The sequence below is a fragment of the Chelonoidis abingdonii genome, chromosome 2 (assembly GCF_003597395.2).
Source record: "Chelonoidis abingdonii isolate Lonesome George chromosome 2, CheloAbing_2.0, whole genome shotgun sequence".
Lineage (NCBI taxonomy): Eukaryota > Metazoa > Chordata > Testudines > Testudinidae > Chelonoidis > Chelonoidis abingdonii.
In genome coordinates this window covers 223847493-223869770 of record NC_133770.1, presented here as the reverse complement: position 1 = coordinate 223869770, position 22278 = coordinate 223847493, and the positions used below count along the sequence as shown (strand labels likewise).

The following is a 22278-nucleotide window of genomic DNA, read 5'->3' as shown; positions in this document are numbered from 1 at the left end:
CCCCAAACAACCCAAAGCGCCACACCATACCCTAAACGCCTACCCTCCAAAAGTCCCATGGCATCATGGAGGTCCCACCTGCGACAACTCTTTTCGAGGTCAAAAAACGGCACAGACACGGGCCAGTCTCACCCCCCTGACTCCCCTCCGTCCGACCAACCCGACCATCCAGCACGACTAACCTCATAAATATACGCGAGCACTCTTTCTTCGCCCCAAGAAACCCCCTACCCAACCCCTAACCAAAACAAACACTCCAACCAACACCAAAACCCAGAAGCCTTTACAAAGCACCCCACAACCACACAAATGCCCTGTATACAACAATTATGCCTATCAAGATGATCACACCGCCCCCTCCCCGAACAAGACCGCGCAATACCCCACTCCTCCAAGAGCGACACCATGACAATCAGCGAACGCCCGCACCCTCACCGCAATCAAAACCTCCACACATCACGCCCAGAGGCCCCCACCAACACCCAACCAAACCCTCACCCCACAAAAACACGAATCATCTCCGAGACCCCCAATAAAGCACCAAAACACACCTCCCCCCATCCCATCGGCAAACCAGGACCACCAAAACCCCCCGCCCCCACCACCCAAAACCTACCACAAACCCAACAGCAGGGCCCCAAAACCAACAAGATCAACTCCGTCATCAGGGCCCCTCAGCGAAAAAAATCACCGGCGTTCGCATTCGCGCCCGACATGACGACAACGTAAACGCAGGCCCCTAAAGCACAACAAGACCGGCCCCTCTTGGAGCCCTGCGACGACTGAAGCGCTTATCTTTCGCAGCCCGTAGACCCACCTCCCATTGGATAGGATTAATCTGGTCCTGACCCCGCTCCTGGTCCTGTGTTCACCAGGGCCGCGACTACTCCCCTTGGACAGGAAGAATCCGAATGGAAATAGGGTTTTGGGGCAGAGATTAGCGACCTTAGGTGCGGTGCCCACGACCTTCCGTGATAACAAATCAGGACTGCGTTTAGCCGGCGCCCCCTACGAGGGCGCTGTTCTATTAGGTCACGGTCCTGTTTTCCCGCTCACGTTATCACACCCCTGCGGGAATGCACTAAACTCATTTGTGACCCCACATGGATTGGATACAATGGAGGTAGTGATACCAGAAGGGGCGGGGGATAATTTTGACTTAATTGCCTTCTGTAACATTTTTCGGATATCGTTCGCGGCCCCGCAGGCAAGACATACCTCCCGAATAAATGTCAGGGCGACACGATCCGGGCCCGCCTGAGTTTATGAGCCCTTCCCCCTCACAAGAAGAGTCTCTGACCATGACCACCACTACCCTACATTTCCTATTTTCAGTGGTGGTGGCAGACTTCCCAGCCTTAGGGGTACGAGGCTTCTCCTTTACTGTAGGGGATGATTCCTTCTCTCCTGTATCAAGAAGAGCATAACGGTTACCTATTACCATGGCGGGAGGGTTCGCAGCAGGGGTGGAGCACTGCCCGCTGCCTGATGGACAATTTTGCTTGCATGTTCTATATAAACAAACAGGGAAGAGCGAGGTCATGCTTCCTTGGCATTGAAACGTTCAGACTGTGGAACTGGTGCATCCATTACAATATCATCATATCAGCCTCTTATCTACTGGGATGTCAGAACACCACAGTGGACATGTTAAGCAGAAAATTCTCCTACAATCACAAGTAGGAAATAAATACCTTGGTGATACAGGACATATTCCAACAATGGGGATTTTCCGCCATAGACCTATTTGCCACGAGTCAGAACAGTTAATGCCCAACATTTTGCTCCAGAGCAGGGTTGCGGCCAGGATCCCATGGGCAATGCCTTCCTCCTCAGATGGGATGCTCCTCTCCTTTACACTTTCTCTCCTACTCTGTTGTTGTCCAGGATCATACAGAAAATCAACACTGACCAATTCAGGGTCATCTTGGTAGCTGCCACATGGCCCAGAGAAACTTGATTCCCATACCTGCAGCAGATATCAGCATGTTCACCACATGTTCTCCCCCTTCTTCCACATCTCCTGCCACAAGATGTAGGCCAAATCTTGCATCCAAACCTGGAGATACTCCGCCTGAGAGCATGGTTCCTCCATGGTTCCAAGGCGAGGAGATGACCTACTGAGAAGAAGTGAAGGATCTCTTGGAAAACAGCAGTTAGTTGACTACACACTCAACCTACTTCCACAAATGGAAGAGATGGTGCCAGAACAAACAAATCAGAGCCACCTCCTCTACTCTATCATTAGTCCTGGACTATATACTTCAACTAAAAAAATTGGGTCTTTCACTGAGCTCACTCTGAGTACACCTTGCAGCTATCACAACCTTCCACCATAAAGTGGATGGGTTTTCAGTCTTTACCCATTCATTTACAAAACAATTCTTATGAGGTGTCCGGAGCCTCTATCCTGAACTCAGAGTCCCAATGCATCCATGGGATTTTAATTTAATACTTCGTTCTCATACCAGGCTTATGTTTGAAACGTTGATTACATGTTCACTATTACACCTTTCAATGAAAATAGCCTTCCTTGTTGCCAGCACATCTGCAAGATGTGTACGAGAACTTGGGGCCTTCATGGCATACCCCCCCATACATGATCTTTTTCAAGAACAAGGTCACTCTAAGACCACTTCCTAAATTTCTACCTAAAATACCCTCTTTGTTCCACCTCAACCAACCCGTCCATCTTCCCACATTCTTCCCTAAAACCCATAAGAACAGGCAAGAAGTGGCACTCCATATTCTAGATGTCAGAAGGGCACTAGCCATTTATCTTGAATGAACTAAACCGTTCAGGAAGGCACCAAAACTATTTATCTTGAATACAGTGAGATCTAAAGGAGAAGCTATATCTAAGCAGAGACTTTGACAATGGATTTCAGAGTGCATTCATCTCTGCTACTGCCAGCATGAACTGTAACCCCCTGCCACAACAGGTTAGAACACATTCTATCAGATCGGTCTACACATCAGTAGCCTTCCTTAATAATGTGCCTGTGGCAGGGTGAACTAGGTCCGTATGCCTCCTGCAGGAGGCCACGTAGCCTTGCATCACCATGCCCCAGAATAGAGCAGAGAGAAGTCCTCCAGACAGGCTAGAGTGGCTGCAGAGGAGTAGCCAATCAGAGGCGCTGATGGAGCAACCAGTCTGGGGCCAGAAGGGCCCTATATAGGACAAGCAGCAGAGCAGAGAAGTTCAGTTGCTGTATGGAGCTCAAGGAGTGAAGACGGGTTGATTGTCTGGCTGAAAGAACAGCAGTACTGCGGAGAGCTCACCACAGACAGGACTGAAGCCCCGGGAAGGCTGCTGAAGACTGGGTGCCTGGGTGATGGGAAGAGCAGCAGGACCAGCGGAAGGTCAGTCTGGGCAGGCTGAAGCCCAGGGGGCTGAGCACAGAACCTGGCCAGGCCAGTGATGGTACCAAGATGGGCCCCACTGTTCTGGTTGAAGACTGAGCCCAGGGAGGCCTGCTGAAATATCACCAGCTATGAGTACTGAGATGGGCCCTGTCTGGGTGGTTCAAGAAGGTAGTGCTTCTGGGAGAAGTTTTAGAGCTAGGATCCCATACCAGGGCCAAGATAAGAACTTGGACTGTATATCCTGGAAGAGGGGAAAGTGTATGTGGCTCGGCCAGAGGGCTGAGTCACTTAAGACTCGCCAAGAGAACCATCAGCCAGGGTGGAGGGGAGTGCTCACAAGAGGCGGGTGGCACCCTGGTATGAGAACTAAAACCAAAAGCAGCCTCACACCCAACCAATCAAAGGGGGCTGCCTGTGAGAGGCAGGGGCCACCTCGAAAAAGACTGTGATTGCAGATATATCAGCCAGAGAAAAGGGGGCACTCGTGAGAGGTGGGTGCTAACCCTGTTACAGTGCCTATTACAGACATATGTAAAGCAGCCACTTGGGCATCAGATCACACATTCATTCAGCACTATGCAGTCAAGCAAGACTCAACATCAGACACTTTATTAAAAGGTATACTCTCAATACCATGATGGCCAGTTATGGAACAGTGGTTGTGACTTGCAATAGATTTGTCATGTTCTTTCCTGCTGGAAACCAGAAGGAATTTCCTCTGTATTAAATGTGAGCTGGTGGCTTTGCTGGAAGAAAACATTGTGGTCTGGAAGGACAAGTACATTCACTATGGCACATCAGAGAGGCTGAGGAGTTGTTAAATAATCTGATTTAGGAAACATCACCCCCACAGATTCAGGAAAGAAAGGAACGAACTGGCCACCAAGGAACGTGAGAGAATGGGAACTAGAGAGAAGTTTTGGCAGTTTTTAACCATCAGAGGCAATAGGACTAGGTAGTATTCTACGTTGTTGGAAATAAGAGCATGGGAAGACTATGACCACCAAACAGGAGAGAACTGGGAGGAATTCCATACCTCTAGAAGTATCCAATCATTATCATGTTCTCAGCAGGGGAACTGTAGAAAATATATCTGAAGTTCCAGCTTGTCAAATTGAAGAGAGAGCTTTATGGAACATACCTGTGGGTGACTGTTCAGCCCAACATGCAGGATAATCAAGCATGCCCACAAAGAGATCTCTAGGTGTCCAAGGAAGACAGACAGTTCTTGTTTTGTATTTTATATTAAAAAGAATGAAGAAAGAATATTGTCCAAGCAGCAGATGGGCAATAGGATAATGTGCTTATCTTCCTGGAGTCAAGAATGAGACATCATTCTAAGAATAGAGAGGCTTTTGATGTTGATGGGCAAGAATACACTGGTGATGGTGCATATTGGCACCAATGACTTCAGGGAGCTTGAAAGGATGTTGAAGGAGAAAAATGTCCACATAATCTTTCAGCAATTTTTCCTGAACTGTGAACAAAGGAAGACAAAAAACAGAAGTTTCTGGAACTGAACCACTGGCTAGGTACTGTGGTTCTTCGAGATGTGCTGTCCACACATATTCCATGGCCCGTCCTCCTTCTGTGCTACTGTGGTGTCTTATAACATCTGGAATCTGTATTGATGAAGGAACTGAGTGTTGTTGGGCTTGGTCCACCCTTTATGCCTTTGCTACAGGTCATGAGTACACTCGGTGCATACATGTCTCCAACAGTCACTATTGGCTCAAAGATTCTGATCTCAAATTTGTGGGGTGCATGATCACCAAGAGTGGAATATGAATGGACAACACATGAAGAACCACACTTACTGTAAGTTACTGTTGTTTTTAGCTCTAGTAAAGCCTGTAGTTATGGAGTCTATTACTGAGAGTGTCAGTCTTGCCTCTAATTGTACTAAGGGTATGGACACTTGTTGGCTGAGTCAGAAGTTTGTAGATTTAAACATGCAGAGATACGTATGTTTCTCTATAGGGTGTATACAGTATCTTTCTTACTGTATCTTAGGCCTAGTCTACACTACAGGATTAGGTTGAATTTAGCTGCGTTAGGTCGATTTAAAAATGAATCTGTCCACACAACCAACCCTGTTCCGTCGACCGAAAGGGCTCTTAAAATTGACTTCTGTACTCCTCGCTGGCAAAGGGAGTAGTGCTAAAATCGACTGTGCTGGTAGTGCGGACGCAAATTGACAATATTGGCCTCCAGGAGCTATCTCACAGTGCTCCATTGTGACCGCTCTAGACAGCACTTTGAACTCCGATGCACTAGCCAGGTACACAGGAAAAGCCTCAGGAACTTCTGAATTTCATTTCCTGTTTGGTCAGCATGGCAAACTCAGCAGCACAGGTGACCATGCAGTCCCCCCAGAATCATAGAGCGTAGAATGTTTCTACGCTCCCCCTATCATCTCCGGTCCTGAGGTTATCGCAGATTAGAAGGTGGGAAAAAAATGCACTCGCGATGACATGATTTCTGAGCTCGTGCAGTCCTCACGCATTGATAGGGCACAGTTTCATGCATGGAGGCATTAGGTGGCAGAGGCCAGGAAAGAATTAAGTGAGCACGAAGAGCGGAGACAGGATGTGATGCTGAGGCTAATGAGGGAGCAAACGGACATGATCAAGCATCTGTTGGAGCTACAGGAAAGCCAACAAGAGCACAGACCCCTGCCGCATCTACTGTATAGCCTCCTGTCCTCCTCCCCATGTTCCATAGCCTCCTCACCCAGACCCCAAGAACATGGGGTGGGAGGCTCCGGGCACCCAGCTATTCCACTGCAGAGGATGGCCCAAGCAACAGAAGGCGTCATTCAAATAGTTTGATTTTTAGTGTGGCTACAATAAGCAATGTGGCCTTGTCTTTCCCTCCTCCCCCACCCCACCTGGGCTACCTTGTCCATTATCTCATTTTTTGTAATTAATAAAGAAAGAATGCATGGTTTCAAAACAATCGTTACTTTATTTCGAAGTGGGGGAGGGTGGTTGACTTACAGGGAATTAAAATCAACAAAGGGGGTGGGTTTGCATCAAGGAGGAACACACACAACTGTCACACCAAAGCCTGGCTAGTCATGAAACTGGTTTTCAAAGCCTTGCTGTGCTCTTCTAATTGCCCTGGTGTCTGACACGAAACGATTGTCTGTCTGCCGTTGCTTTCACGGAGGGAGGGGCGACTAATGACATGTACCCAAAACCACCCACGACAATGTTTTTGCCCCATGAGGCATTGGGAACTTAACCCAGAATTCCAATGAGTGGCGGAGACTGCAGAAACTGTGGGATAGCTAGCCACAGTGCACCGCTCCGTAAGTTGATGCTAGCCACAGTAGTGAGGACACAGTCCATGGACTTAATGCGCTTAGTGTGGACATATGCAATCGACTGTATAAAATCGATTTCTAAAAATTGACTTCTATAAAATTGACCTAATTTTGTAGTGTGGATATACCCTTAGATGATAGAAGTTTGACATTTTGGTTCAGCTGATGCCCCCTTTGTTTGCTTAGTGGAAGGTTCCTCATTAATCCCACTTTTCTGTTGAGACAGCTAAAAAGTGTTAAGTTATACCAATATAGACCATATTTTATTAGTCAAAGGAAAATAAAATATTTATATGCCCATCGTATTTCTTTGATTTGATTGGTTCTGGTCTATGCCAGTGGGTCTGATTTAGTCTAACTAATAGTATTTCAAGTTCACTTTACCTAAATTTGTACCTTGTTAATGGTTTTGTCTTATACACTGTATATAAATGATGTACAGTGGCTCTGTCACCAAGGATTGCTGAAGGAGGGAAAGCCATAGGGAAGTGGATCCATCAGCTGTATGACTGCTTTGTGTCAATGGTGTGGTGCTAAGTAGCCTGTGTGGGCCCAAGATCTGGTCCATTATTATGAGGCAGCTGAATTAAGGTTGTATGGGCAACCTTAACTTTAGCATTTGCTGACTTACAGACCCATAGACTTTAAGGTCAGAAGGGACCATTATAATCATCTAGTCTGACCTCCTGCACAATGCAGGCCACAGAATCTCACCCACCCACTCCTGTAACAAACCCCTAACCAGTGTCTGAGTTATTGAAGACCTCAAATCATGGTTTAAAGACCTCAGGGTGCAGAGAATCGTCCAGCAAGTGACCCGTGCCCCACACTGCAGAGGAAGGCGAAAAAACTCCAGGGCCTCTGACTTGAGTACTTTAAAAGAAAGTTGCATAATAATGTAGGTTTTTGCTTATCTATATTACAGATGTAGATTTTATTGCTTTCTGGATACCTGTAGGATAAATATATGACTTCCTGAAATCAATAAACTATCAGGGCGTACCAGGTACGGTATATTTTGCAGCAAAATTGAAATATGCATTTGGAAGATGTACCTGGTGTATTCAGCATCAACTAAGTGGTTAATAGAATACAGACTTTAGTTTGTAAGTAAGATTTTAGAATGTTTTAGTTTTACTTATTCAACAATGATTTTTTTCTTTTAATTTTCTACTTTTGCAAGCATGCATGTCTTGTAAGATAATTCTGAGGTTGTGTTTTATTTTAACAGTTCAAGAAGAAAAATAACGTATCAGTCAGAACTGCAGATTATATGCAAAAACACCCGTAAAATTGAAGAGCAAATAAGAAAAGTGAATAAAGAGTTATATAATGTTGAAATGACTTATGGTGAAGGAAAAATAAAACTGGAGGAATTAGAAGAAAAAATAATTCGAGAAAAAATCCGGTACAAGGTTGTATATGATATTTTATTTAAATTATTTTTAAGATGTAGAAAAATTGGGTAGAAGAGAATGCTATTTGTAACGTAATCCTGATTTAATTAAGTTCTTCAGATGTGGCCTTATTATAGGCAGAGTTGACAGCAATTCCTATAGTAAAGTTTGACTAATGCTTTTTTTTCAAGACCATTTTTCAGTTGCTTATAACTTTTCAGACTTTAACTTTATGGGCTGAAATATTCCATGCCAGGCGACTGCCTCAGTCTGGCGTTTTTTGCAAAGTTTCAGAAAGGGTGGTACATCTGTTACCGGGAATGAGGTTAGGGGAAAATTCCATTGTTTTGCCAATCTTAAAATCATACAGCGATTTCACTGAGAAATTCTAGAACTTCCATCCTTTGGATTGGAGATTTGACATTTGCAAGGAGGTTGCTCTGGCCTTTTGCTGTTCCTGTGAAAATTCACCACATTTGGCTGAATTACAAGCCACTGAAAATTGCCATTTGCACATTTTTTTGGAGGCTGACAGCAAAAGTCTCCAAGCATGCTCCACCCCTATAGAGCTTAGTGTGAATAACAAGGGGCATGCTCCACTCCTGCAGAACTCACTGTGCACTCTAGTACATAGGGTGCTCCAGCATAGGGTGCTCCAGCTCTGGAGCACCCACAGAGAAAAATTAGTGTGTGCTCAGCACCCACCAAGAACCAAGCTTTCCCCTCCCCCCCCCTCGCCTCCAGCCCCTCTCCCCCATTGATCACTCCTTCCCCTCTCTCCCAGAGCCTCCTGAATCCACCCACCACTTATAGCTGTCTCGCAGCATGCAAGTCGGCTTCAGGAGGGAGGGAGAGGAGTGGGACGTGGTGTGCTCGGGAGAGGGGGCAAGAGGAGGAGCAGGAGGAGGTGGGGGGGAGGGGAAATCGAGCAGAGTGGAGGCATCTGTGACACCAGGCACAGAATTGAGAGCAGTGAGACTCTTATGTTTTCAGTGCTCTGCTGGCACCTAGGCAACATAAAGGACATTGATATAGCCTGACTGGAATGCAGACAGATGAGTAGCAAAATGAGAGGGAGGAACAAATACAGACTGTCACAGGATTACAAAGCTAGGTGTGGGGATAGGAACAGAGGGGGAACAGGACAGGATGCTGGGAGGGGAAGGGACAGGATCAGAGTGGGGAAAGGTGTAATAGACTGGAAAAGGGCAAATATAGTGCCCATCTATAAAAAGGGAAATAAAAACAACCCAGGAAACTACAGACCAGTTAGTTTAACTTCTGTGCCAGGGAAAATAATGGATTCTGGCCAGGAAATAATGAGCAAGCTAATCTAAAGAATCATTCTGCAACACTTGGAAAGGTGTTAAAGTGATTAGGAATAGCCAGCTGGATTTGTAAAGACAAATCGTTGTCAAACCCATCTGATAGCTTTCTTTGATAGAGAACAAGCCTTGTGGAAAGGGAGAAGCGGTGGATGTTGGCATACCTAGACGTTAGAAAGGCATGATAGGTCTCTCATGATATTCTTATCGATAAACTGAGGCAAAATCATTTAGATGGGGCTACTATAAGGTGGGTGCATACTGGCTGGAATAACCGTACTCAGAGAGTAGTTATTAATGGCTTCCAATCCTGCTGGAAAAAGGTATAACAGGGGTCTGTTTTGGGACCGTCTGTCAACTACTTCACTCACGACTTAGATGTTGGCATAGACAGGTACGGCTTATTAGTTGCAGACGACATCAAATGGGAGGGATTGCAACTGCTTTGGAGGACAGGGTCAAAAATCAAAAATGATCTGGACAAATTGGAGAAATGATAGCTTCCTACTCAGATTTGAACCTTAGCGTTCATAAAATGAGAAGCTAGCATGAAACCTCCAAGCTTAATTACCAGCTTGGATCTGATATCGCTGCCACCAGCCAAAAATTCCAGTGTTTTGGCTCACTCTGGTCTCCCCAAACCTTCCTGGGGGACCCCAAGACTCAGAGGCCCTGAGTCTCACACACCAAAGGGAAAACAACCTCCTCCCCTTGTCTCCTCTTTATCTCATCCCCAGCTCCCCTCCCTGGGTTATCCTGGGCGATACTGTACTTAAACTCCTTGAATGCAAAACAGAGAGGGCAATTTACCTCCCCCCTCCTTCTTCCCCTGAGGCTGCACAGATTCACCCTCCGTAAATCTAACACAAAGAGAATTTCCCTTCCCTTCGTTCCTTAGCCTACCAGAGAAAACTCAAACAGGTCTTAAAAAGAAAGCTTTATATAAAAAGAAAGAAAAACACATAAACATGATCTCTGCATCAAGGTGACAATACACAGGGCTATTGCTTATAAGAAAATATATGAATAAACAGCCTTATTCAAAAAGAAATACAATTTAACATTCCAGCAAACTACACACATGTAAATACAAAAAAAACAATAAAGCCTATTGTTTTTCTACCTTTGTACTCACAACTTGGAAACTGAAGATTAGAAGCTTGAAGATAGAAAGATCCCTCTCATAGCTGAGAGACAGACAAAAGACACAGACAAGACAAACATTCCCTCCCTGAGCTTTGGTTTGTAGCTTGGACGCCGCCAATTCCCCAAACATGGGGCGAAGCTTTTCCAGGCGTACACTGAATGGCATAGCATTCCTTTTCACTGACTGACCAGTAAAAGGCTTTCCTCTCAGCAGTTTCTTGCTGATGAAAAACGCAGGATGGAATTGTGATCCGCTTCCCTTCCTGCATGAGAACTGCCTATATCCTGGTGTACGCTTAGATGCATCGGTGGTCTAGCGAGTTGGTTTTAAAGTCCGGGGCCCCTTAGCAAGGTCCAGAGAACGTGAGCGTCACCTTAAGTTGCTGGTAAAGGCCTTGCTGGACACTCATATCAAGTCCACTTAACTGCATTTGGCTTGGGTTTTTTTGGGTCAGGTAGAGTTCGTGGGCAGCTTGATTTGGCTGTACTTGTGGTACAAATCGCCTGTAATACCCGGCCAAGGCCTAAGAAGGATTGGACCTGCCTTCATTTGACTTTGGGACAAGGCACTTGGATAGCTCCACTTGGCTGTAGGAGGTTTATGGTTCCATCGACCCAACCGGTGTCCCAGTAAGTCACTTTTTTGCCGATTTGACACTTCTAAGAAGGATTGGACCTGTTTCTTTGACTTTGGGACAGGCCACTTTTGGATAGCATCCACCTTGGCCTGTAGGAGGTTTATGGTTCCTCGACCCACCTGGTGTCCCAGGTAAGTCACTTTGTTTTGGCCTATTTGACACTTTTTGGCCTTAACAGTTAGTCCGGCCTGCCTGATGCGGTCAAAGACCTTTTTCAGGTGTACTAGTTGTTTGGGAAATGACACATCTGTTTTCCACTTTTGGGTTTTGAAACGCCGACGGGCATGATCTGGGGTTATCCCCATTCTGTATTTGGCCTTGGTTTGAAACAGTTTATAATTGTTCATTTTGTCCTTTGGCATTTTAGCCGCCACCTATGCTAAGGGTCCACTGAGGTGTGACCTGAGCTCTACCATGTACTGGTCCTTAGAGATGCTGTACCCAATGCAGGCTCTTTTAAAATTTTCTAAGAAGGCCTTAGTATCATCACCTGCCTTGTAGGTGGGAAATTTTTTGTGCTGTGGGACCAGTATTGGTGAAGGGTTGTTAGGATTGGCTGGGTTCTGTCGCTTAGCCTGTTCTACTTCCAGTTTATGCTTCCTTTGTTTGTCCCTCTCTTCACTTTCTTGTTGGTGTTTCTCCCTCTGGAGTTTTATCTGTCTTTTGTGGGCTGCATCTTCTTTTTCTTGTTTTTTTCTGTGAGCTGCATTTTTTGCTTCTTGTTCTCTTTTATTTGTTTTTCTTTTTGTTTTATTTCTAGGTCTTGTAGTTTCTTTTCCATGTTTTGCTTGTGCTCTGTGTCTTTGATTTGTTCTTCCTTGGAAGTCATGGTTCCTGTTTTTTTGTTGGGTTGCCCTCTGGTGTTTATTGTCTGAACTGCTGGCTCTCTGTTGTCTCCTGGGGTCTGCCCAGGAACCGTGCCCCTTTGTTTAAGTTTTCCTAGCTAAGCTTTGATATGTAAATTAAACAAAACAAAAGCCACTTTATTTACCTGTGTGTGTATTGCTAGAGTTACTTGACTCCCAATGGGAGTGCTATTGTTTAACAAAAGAACCTTTTGTCACCTTAATGGCTCCTTGCTTAAAATGCAAGCCAAACTGAGCAGGAGAGAAACAGAGAAAAAAAAATTCCTCTCTGGCTCCTTTAAAAACCAAACCCTTTCTCTCTGCTAAAAAGCCCTAGCAGAGAAAAAGAAAAATAATATTCCTACTGGGCTCTGGATTCTTATCTTTCCCACTTCGCTGCGCCACCATGTCGTAAGCTTCCTACTCAATTTTGACCTTAGCGTCCATAAATGAGAAGCTAGCATGAAACCTCTCAAGCTTAATTACCAGCTTGGATCTGATATCGTGCCACCAGCCAAAATTCCAGTGGTTTGCTCACTCTGGTCTCCCCAAACCTTCACTGGGGACCCCCCAAGACTCAGAGGCCCCTGAGTCTCACACCAAGGGAAAAACCTCCCTCCCTTGTCTCCTCTTTATTTCTCATCCCCAGCTCCCCCTCCTGGGTTATCCTGGCGATACTGTACTTAAACTCCTTGAATGCAAAACAGAGAGGGCAATTTACCTCCCCTCTCCTTCTTCCCCTGAGGCTGCACAGATTCACCCTCCGTAAATCTAACACAAGAGAATTTCCCTTCCCTTCGTTCCTTAGCCTACCCAGAGAAAAACTCAAACAGGTCTTAAAAAGAAAGCTTTATATAAAAAAGAAAGAAAAACAACATAAACATGATCTCTGCATCAAGGTGACAATACACAGGGTATTGCTTATAAGAAAATATATGAATAAACAGCCTTATTCAAAAAGAAATACAATATTAAACATTCCAGCAAACTACACACATGTAAATACAAAAAAAACATATAAAAGCCTATTGTGTTTTTCTACCTTTGTACTTACAACTGGGAACTGAAGATTAGAAGCTTGAAGATAGAAGATCCCTCTCATAGCGAGAGACAGACAAAGAGACCCAGACCCAAACATTCCCTCCCTGCGCTTTGAAATAATCCGGTTTCCTGATTGGTCCTCTGGTCAGGTGTCTGGTTCCTTTGTTAACCCTTTAAATGAGAGGGTCCCAGAAAGAGGCACAAAAAATGATTAAAGGGTCTTGAGAACCTGACCTATGAAGGCAAGCTGAAAGAATTGGTTTGTTTAGTTTGGAAAAGAAAAGACTGAGAGGGACATGATAGCAGTGTCAGGTATCTAAAGGGTGTCATCAGGAGGAGGGAGACTAACTTGTCACCTTAGCCTAATGATAGAACGAAGAAGCAAGGGCCCTTAAACTGCAGCAAGGGAGATTAGGTGGACAATTAGGAAAAGTTCCTAAACTTTCACCCCGGGTAGTTAAACACTGAGATGAAATTGTCTAGGTTGTGGAATCTCCATCTCTGGAGATATTTAAGAGTAGGTTAGATAAATGTCTATCAGGGATGGTCTAGACAGTATTTGGTCCTGCCATGAGGGCAGGGGACTGGACTCGATGACCTCTCGTGGTCCTTTCCAGTCCTAGAGTCTATGAATCTATGAATAGAGGAAAGAACATGGTGGACAGAGACAGATGGATACAAGGGCAGAAAATGTCAGGCTGGAGGGGACAGGAGCAGAAGGGTCTAACCACTAGAACACACTTCTGTCCAAAGCTCAGAGCAGAATTTAGGATTCCTGAGTTTCAACATTTATGCTATCAGCATAAATGGTTGAAACATGCTGGCAAGGTTGTGTGTCATCCCCCTTTTAGTGATTGGTCCACAGAGAGGATATCATAGGCCTATACCTATGTCTACACCCTTCCTCAAGGTGATCTTCACAAACAGGGTTTCAAGTACCATCTTTCTGCCAATGACTCCCAAATCTATGTCTCCACTTCTGAATTGTCTTCCTCTATTCAACCCTGTATTTCAGTGTGACTGTGTAACCATCTCCTCCATTATATTTTACAGTTCATTAAAATTTAACATAGTTATAGCTGAATTTCTCAGTTTTCATCTCACCTTTTTCTACTTCCCTCTCTCTTTCTGTCACTATTGACAAACATTGCTATCCTTGTCACACAGGCACACAACTAGGTGTCATTTTGACTCACTCTTGCCATACATATGCAAACTATTCCAAATCTTGCTGCTGCTTCTTCCACGTACTCTCTTTTCTCTATGATGTAGCTAAAACTCTTAGTCTTGTTGTTTTTATATGTATATATGTGTACATACTAGATATTAAATGTATTGCCAGACAGTTCTCAAACAGATAATGTCCTTTCTCAACTGCAGTGACTGAAGTAACCATTAAGGATAAGTTGATCATGTATTATTATAGCTACCCACGTGTGACTAGTGTAAGATGCAACAAGTACTTGTCCCGCCTAATCTTTGTTTCAGTTTATCATGTATGGAGGTGTAATTATATTTCCTGAATTAGGACAGTATCCACTTTCTTAAGAAATGAGAGAAGATTCTTAAATTTTATGGAATGAATAATGTCCTTAATAGTGCATGTACAGAATATTACAGAATGTAGAAGTGCTGAGTTGTGAGGATGTACTTTGCTTAATGTTTTGTTCAGAAGAAATTCATGACAAAATAGTGTTTTCTGCATTTAATGTTACTTCCTAGGATATCCTCTGCCAATAAATTATTGGTATTCCAGTTGTTGTCAGCTGAGTAGTTAAATGAAACTTCCAAATTTAACAATATACTTAAAAAATTAAAACCATATACAATATACCACTGAGGAAAAAGTAAGTAGATTGATTGTTCTCTATTTACTTGTGGCAATTTAACTAAGGTACAGTTATTTAAAATGATCACAAAGCAAATATTCTCAGCTGTACAATAATACTCTTATTCCCAGCTGATTTAAAATGATTAAACAGCACTCTCCTTCCCCTACTACTCTTATATTTCTAGGAAAGCTGTTAAAGCTCTGTAAAACTTGCTTATTGTATTTAACATTAAATGTAATCTTTGCAAAATCTGAATTATGTCATTTGAACCTTGTGAATTGGTTGTCATTAGTTAGTAAGGGAAGCTGTGCCCTTGACAAAGAGTTGGAACTTGAATTTATCTCTCTAAGTCTGAAGCACTTACCCTGGAAATACTCATCAATATGCTTTTCTTTGCGCACTGTGAGTAGTTCTATTGAACTCAGTGAAATCATAGTGCATAATGTTAAACAAGTGTGCAAGTCTTTTGCAGGATCAGTGCCTTAGTAAGTTATGAGAGTCAATAGTTGGGAATAAGAGGACCCCAAGAATCAAAAATGATATTGAGAGTGTTCAAGGTTCCATTTATATAAAAAGGATATAAATGGTATTACATATACGTCTTTTAAGTTAGTACTTATCCTGGACTGTTTTTAACATGTAGACAGCTCTCTGGTAGGAACAATCAAGAGTAGATATATCTATATCTATCTATATAATATTATTATATTTCCAGTTACCAGACCATATTATCACATTATAACTGCATGCTACAGGATGCCATGAACTCCATTTTAGGCTCCTTACCAGAGGAGCAAAAAGGAGCTTCCTGAGATGCTGTTCACCAAGGGTTGAAAACTAGTGAAGTGCTCACTGAGAGCAATATATGATGTGTTGGAGGCTAGCTTTTGAGCTTTGGCCATGGTATAGCCGTAAGATGATATTTCTGAATAAGGTCCTCTGACCTCACTCCTGAGTCACAAAATAACATCAAAGACCTTCCTTTCAAAGGCTTTAGCTTTTTACTGTCAAGACTGATTACACTTTGGAAAAGATTAAAACCACTAAGTTTACTACTTAATCCTTAGGGCTCACTCAGTCCATGTTCTCTACAGGAAGGAGAAAGTCATATCCAGCATTTTATCTTAAAGGCAGAAGGGCTTCTCTGAAGAAATGATACTGCCTGAGAGACAGTGCCAGAGGGTCTTCCTCAGTTAAACCAGATTCCAGTGAAAGATCTCAATTAAGAAGCAGAATTTCTCACCATTAGTTAGCTCAGTATACTGTATCACTCCAAGTAGCACTTGTGAAAGGACAGTTGAGAACTGCATACCTTTGCCACTGTCCTTTGGACCTTGTTTCTCCTCTTACAGTGCCAGATGCAGAGCTACCTGTGATTGCTGGATATTAGACACCATCCATGCCAGTTATTCTATCCAATTTTGTACCAGGCCACCTCACTTTCCTCCCTCCCTCTTCAGGGACCCATCTCATTAGAAAGTCCTATTCAAGGAAGTCAATTCTCTCCCACAAAAGATAGTCGTAAAGGAGGTTTCACAAGAACACTGGAGAAGGGGTTCTATTCTAGCTATTTCCTGATCTCCAGGAACACGGGTGGGCAAATGTTTTGGCCCGAGGGCTACATCTGGGTATGGAAATTGTATGGCGGGCCATGAATGCTCACGAAATTGGGGTTGGGGCGCAGGAGGGGGTGAGGGTCTGGCTGGGGGTGTGAGCTCTGGGATGGTTTCAGAAATGAGTTCAGGGAGTGGGAAGGGGCTCCAGCCTGGGGCAGAGAGGGTAGGGTGCAGTAGGAGGGTGCTCTGGGCTGGGACCGAGGCATTCAGAGGGCAGAAGGGAGATCAGGACTGGGGCAGGAGGCTGGGGCATGGGAGGGATGCTGGCTCTGGGTGGGCATGCAGGCTCTGAGGATGAGTGGTTTGGGGTGCAGGAAGGTGGTCCAGGCTGGAACTGAGGGGTTCGGAAGGGGGATCAGGGCTGGGGCGAGGATTATGGTATGGGGATGGCTCAGTGGTGCAGGCTCCGGGCGGCACTTACCTCAAGAGGTTCCCAGAAGCAGCAGCATGTCCTGCCACCAGCTCCTACACAGAGGCATGGCCAAGCGGCTTTGCTGTGCACTGTCCTATCCTCAGGCACTGCCCCTGCCACTCCCATTGGCCATGGTTCCAGGCCAATGGGAGCTGCGGGACTGGCGTTTAGGGTGGGGGCAGTGTGCAGAGTGGAGCACTCTGGCTGTCCCTATGTGTAGGAGCCAGAGGAGGGGACATGCTGCTGCTTCCGGGATCAGCCTCCGACCTTGCTCCCCAGTTGGAGTAGGGCAAGCCCCAGACCTGGCTCCCCAGTGGGAGCTCGAGGGCTGAATTAAAGTGGCTGGCAGGCCAGATGCGATTTGCCCACCTCTGCCCAAGAAGAATGGCAGTCTGAAACCAATCCTGGACTTCAGAAACCTCAGCAAATTAATGGAAACTTTAAAGTTCAGTATGCTCACATTAGAGGATTTAATTTCTTCCTTCTCCATGAGGATTGGTATGTGGCTCTCATTTTGAAGGATGCCTACATCCATATGGCAATCAAAACCATCCACAACAGGTACCTCAGTTTCTGTGTGGAGACAAAACATTACCAGTTTTAAGTCCTTCCATTCAGCTTGTCCACAGCATCTTACAGTCTTGGTGATCTCTGTAAGCCTCAGACTCCAGGGCATATTCTTTTACCCATACCTGGATGACTGGCTCATTCAGGCTAGGGTGATATAAGAGTGCAGACTCACCCCTGCGGTGCCTCCTGCTGGTTGTCTCTGGGAATTAGCTCTCTTCCAGCCTGGAGTGCCCTCTGCAGGCTGGTGATCTGCCTTACCGCTGGCCCCCGTGTCCCTCTCAGGACGCCAGTGCCCCTTTCTCTGGGATACTGCCTCTCTGGCAGTAACCCCTCAGTCTTGGGGTCGCCCTGCCCAGGGGAACCCCCACCCCCTATCTCCACCTTGCCTCAGTGCCTACTGCCGGTTATCATTTATCCACTGCTCATTGGAGCAGACTGCAGCCCGTAATGGCCACTAATCATTGGTAAGAGGGGATAGGGCCTGCTGCCAGTGCCTAGCCCTGGGCTGTCCCTTTGCAACCCCAGTACCTGGTTTAGGCCTTGGAGGGGTTGTCAGGCTGGAGCTCCCCAGCCCCTCTTGCCTTTCCCCCAGCGCTGCCCTACCTCACATCCCTGCTCAGCTCCCAGGCAGCTAGGTCCTTCCCTGTCAAAACCTAGAGAGAGAGTATCCTAAGCTCTGGGCTCACTTGCCTTTTATAGGGCCAGCTGCAACCTGATTGAGGCATGGCCCCAGCTTTGGCTGCCTTCTGCATCAGCCTACCTGCTTCTCACAGCCCCAGCCCTCTCTCAGAGCTGGCTTTAACTCTTTCCAGGCCGGAGCAGGTGACCACCAGACTACAGGTGACCATATTTCCCAAAGAAAAAACGGACACCCCCAGCTGCTTGCCCAAGCCGCACCCTCCACCTCATTGTTGCTGGTTGCTGGAACCCTATGGGGGCCCCACATGCTGAAATGTTGCCCCCTCCATCCCGCCTCCCTCCGTCAGGGGGCTGGCATCTTGCTTACCCCCTCCACACTGCATCTGGGTATTTGTCGTATTTGCTCTTGCCATCTGATCAAGTCAGCAAGAACAAATGAGACAAATGCCTCCTTTTGGAGAAGAAGTTGGGACAGGGCTTAAATAAGGGACTGTTGCAGCCAAAACAGGACATATGGTACCTTAATTCAGACCAGTTCTCTGGACTATCTGTTTTCTGTGATTCACTTCATGTGCAACCCCCTACAGTCTCTGGCATGCTAATTAACTGGGAGAAATCTTCTCTAAGATCTATATCATACAATCATAGGACCAGAAAGGACCTCGAGAGGCCATCTAATCCAGTCCCCTGCACTCATGGCAGGACTAAGTATTATCTAGATCATCCCTGACAAGTGTTTGTCTAACCTGCTCTGAAAAATCTCCAATGATGGAGATTCCACAGCCTCCCTTGGCAATTTATTCCAGTGCTTAACTAGCCTGGCAGGAAGTTTTTCCTAATGTTCAACCTAAATCTCCCTTGCTGCAATTTAAGCCCATTGCTTCAGAGGTTAAGAAGAACAATTTTCTCCCTCCTCTCTGTAACAACCTTTTATGTACTTGAAAACTGTTATCATGTCCCCTCTCAGTCTTCTCTTTTCCAGACTAAACAAACCCAATTTTTTCAATCTTCCTTCACAGGTTATGTTTTCTAGACCTTAAATCATTTTTGTTGCTCTTCTCTGGACCCTCTCCAATTTGTCCATATCTTTCCTGAAATGTGGCACCCAGAACTGGACACAATACTCCAGTTGAGGCCTAATCAGTGCAGAATAGTGTGGAAGAATTACTTCTCGTGTCTTGCTTACAACACTCCTGCTAATACATCCCAGAATGATGTTTGTTTGTTTTTTTTGCAACAGTGTTAGCTTGTGGTCCACTCTGACCCCTCCAGACCTCTTTCCACAGTACTTCTTCCTAGGCAGTATTTCCCATTTTTTATGTGTGCAACTGATTGTTCCTTCCTAAGTGGAGTGTTTTGCATTTGTCCTTATTGCATTTCATCCTATTTACTTCAGACCATTTCTCCAGTTTGCCCAGATCATTTTGAATTATAATCCTATCCTCCAAAGCACTTGCAACCCCTCCCGGCTTGGTATTGTCCACAAATTTTATGCCATTATCTAAATCATTGATGAAGATATTGAACAGAAGCGGACCCTAAACTAATCCCTGAGGGACCTCACTCATTATACCCTTCCAGCATAACTGTGAACCACTGATCATTACTCTCTTGGAACAGTTATGTAGGATCACTTTTATCTGAGCTGTTCTAGACTGCTTTCAAGCCAGGATGTTTCTCCCAGAGGAGATATTCCAAAAGATATGAGATTTCTTCATAACCCACAATAAAAAAAAAAAAATAGTAAAAACCATGCAGTTTTTCTTAAACTGATGTCCATATAGACCTTTATCACATCTTTCGCTTTGACTGTGAATGAGACCCTTAATACAATGGGTAGTGTCTGATGGCACACCTAACATCTGCAAAGAAAGATAACTGTATCTCCTCAGCAACCCATCAGTGGGAGAACAGAGATAAAATTTGTTCTTCCCTCCCCTACTATTACCACCAACACATTGCCTCCTATTTGGGCTGGGGTATTCACTCTCAGGACCTCAGAGTACATGCCTTGCTCTTGATGGTCCAGACTCCATATCAGTATATTGGAGCTCCCGGTAAGTGTAGTGTGCCTTCAAGGTCTTCCACCTTTTTTGCAATGTGGTAGGTGCTCACTGAGAATACTGCAACTATGTTCTACATCAACAAGCAAGGTGGAGTATGCTTCCAGATCTTAGTAATGGAAGCAAGAAAACTGGTTCTGCTGCATTCAATATCACATCTGCCCAGTAGTCACACACCTAGCAGGGGAGGCGAATGTACACGTAGATTAGCTCAGCAGAAAGTTTCAAGTTCAACAGAAAGGTCCCTGAAATAAACCATAACCATGGCACTTTTTCACAGGTGTGACCAACCACTAATTGACCTTTTTGCCTTAAGACAGTACACAAAGTGTCACTTGTATTATGCTAGGGGAATCCTCCACTGGGTTGATCTTCCAGGTTTGTCTGTTTTGTGTTGGGGGATGAGAATAAAGCCATCTTTATGGGCTAGAGAATTTGATCCCTTGGTCCATATTTCTATCATGTTTTAAGAAACATTTAATGCATTAGGTTGTGATAACATATTTTTAAACAATCAAATTATTGCATTATATAATCTTTGAAATACATAGCACCATTAAAATCCTGATTATTAATAGCCATACTCTGTTGGTCTTGTTTTTGCATTGGATTGTAATGGACCCTGACTCTCAAAAAGTAATGGTTGGGTGAAAGAAACTCTACCAATGAATTAAGATTTTGTAGCTGTATCTATCTATCTATCTGTCTACACACACAAAATATGATTTTTTCTTATACATTTGATAGTCATGCAATTTTTGTATAGTGAAAGTTAGAAATCCAATCAAGTAATGAATATAATATTTTAAATTCTGTATGCAGAATATTTAAAAAGTTGAGAACTATATTTTAATTCCATGATTTGCCATAATTATTAGCAAATATAAGGAAAGATGTGCATATTAATCTCATGTAAAAGGAAATGGGCAAGATATGTGTGCATTTATTACTCATATTTATCAACCTGAAATACAAGTCCACACACATCCATAAATTTATCAAAAATGATTGTTATATACTTTTCCTGTTGAAACTTCATGTACAACATTATTGTCAAGATAAAGCAATTTCAGCTAATTTACTAAAAAAAGTCATTTAATAACATTTCTTCTTTAAAAATGTATCATAACATAAAAAATTAGATTCCAAAATCAAGATAAAAATAATTCATTTAAAATGCTAATACATGATACAGAATTAAGTTTTTGTGTTGTGATGAAATATGTATTATTTATACTTGAAAACTTTAAAAAAAGTTTTTAAAAAATACATCAAAAATAGTTAGGTTGCAAAGACAAATACTTGAAAATTAGGAAATACCAGATTTTTGGTTGCCCAGGCAATCTTAATTTTCTCTGCTGTGTGTGTGCAGTCTGCATGCTGAATAATGCGGGATCCTGTGGGAGGAAAAAAGAGTATGAAATCACACAATTAAAGACTGTATATTACTGCCTGTACACAAGGGAACAGAAGTAAGATTGCACAGGCAATTATAAATCTGACATTTCCTAATTTTCAAGTGCTTGACTTTGCAACTGAAAGAACTTTCTTTTAATGTATTGTCATATGTAATTTTTTTAAAAAATTTAAAAGGAAAAAGGTAACAACAAATTCTGTTGTATCCACCTGCAACAACTCTCCCTGATACATCTTCAGCATAGTTTAAACATTGAACCTCCAGTGTCTTAGCACAGACTCTGACCACTTGAACTACAGGACTAACAACATTATTTGGTATCAGGAGAAATCTGTTTTCAAGGAAGTAAAGATGGGCCATTGACGTTATGTGCTGTATTTACTGAACCGTTGGGTGAGCCCTGTCTGACTCTCTTTCTTACCCTTGTGAGGTAGGGGAGTTTCTGCCCTATGTGGCTCCCCAAAGAGGTAGATGAGGGGCAGGGACCATGTGCCAACTTCAGGGTGTTCAGTCAATAGGGAGCCTGGCCTGAAACCCTAGGCCAGTGGTTTTCAAACTGCTTTCTGCTTCTGGGGTGCAGCACTGCCCGCGGTGTCAGGACAGGTAGGAAGCCTGCCTTAGCACCCCTGCTGTGCTGCTGACG

At 44.2% G+C, this 22278-nt stretch overlaps 1 protein-coding gene across 1 annotated transcript in view; it reads left to right on the top strand.

The window, feature by feature from the left end:
- CCDC178 (coiled-coil domain containing 178) overlaps positions 1 to 22278 on the top strand; it is a 379540-nt gene that overhangs the window by 64097 nt on the left and 293165 nt on the right. Inside the window, 1 exon segment of the mRNA XM_075061966.1 lies at positions 7926 to 8109. Within this exon segment, the coding sequence (XP_074918067.1) occupies positions 7926 to 8109 (184 nt within the window).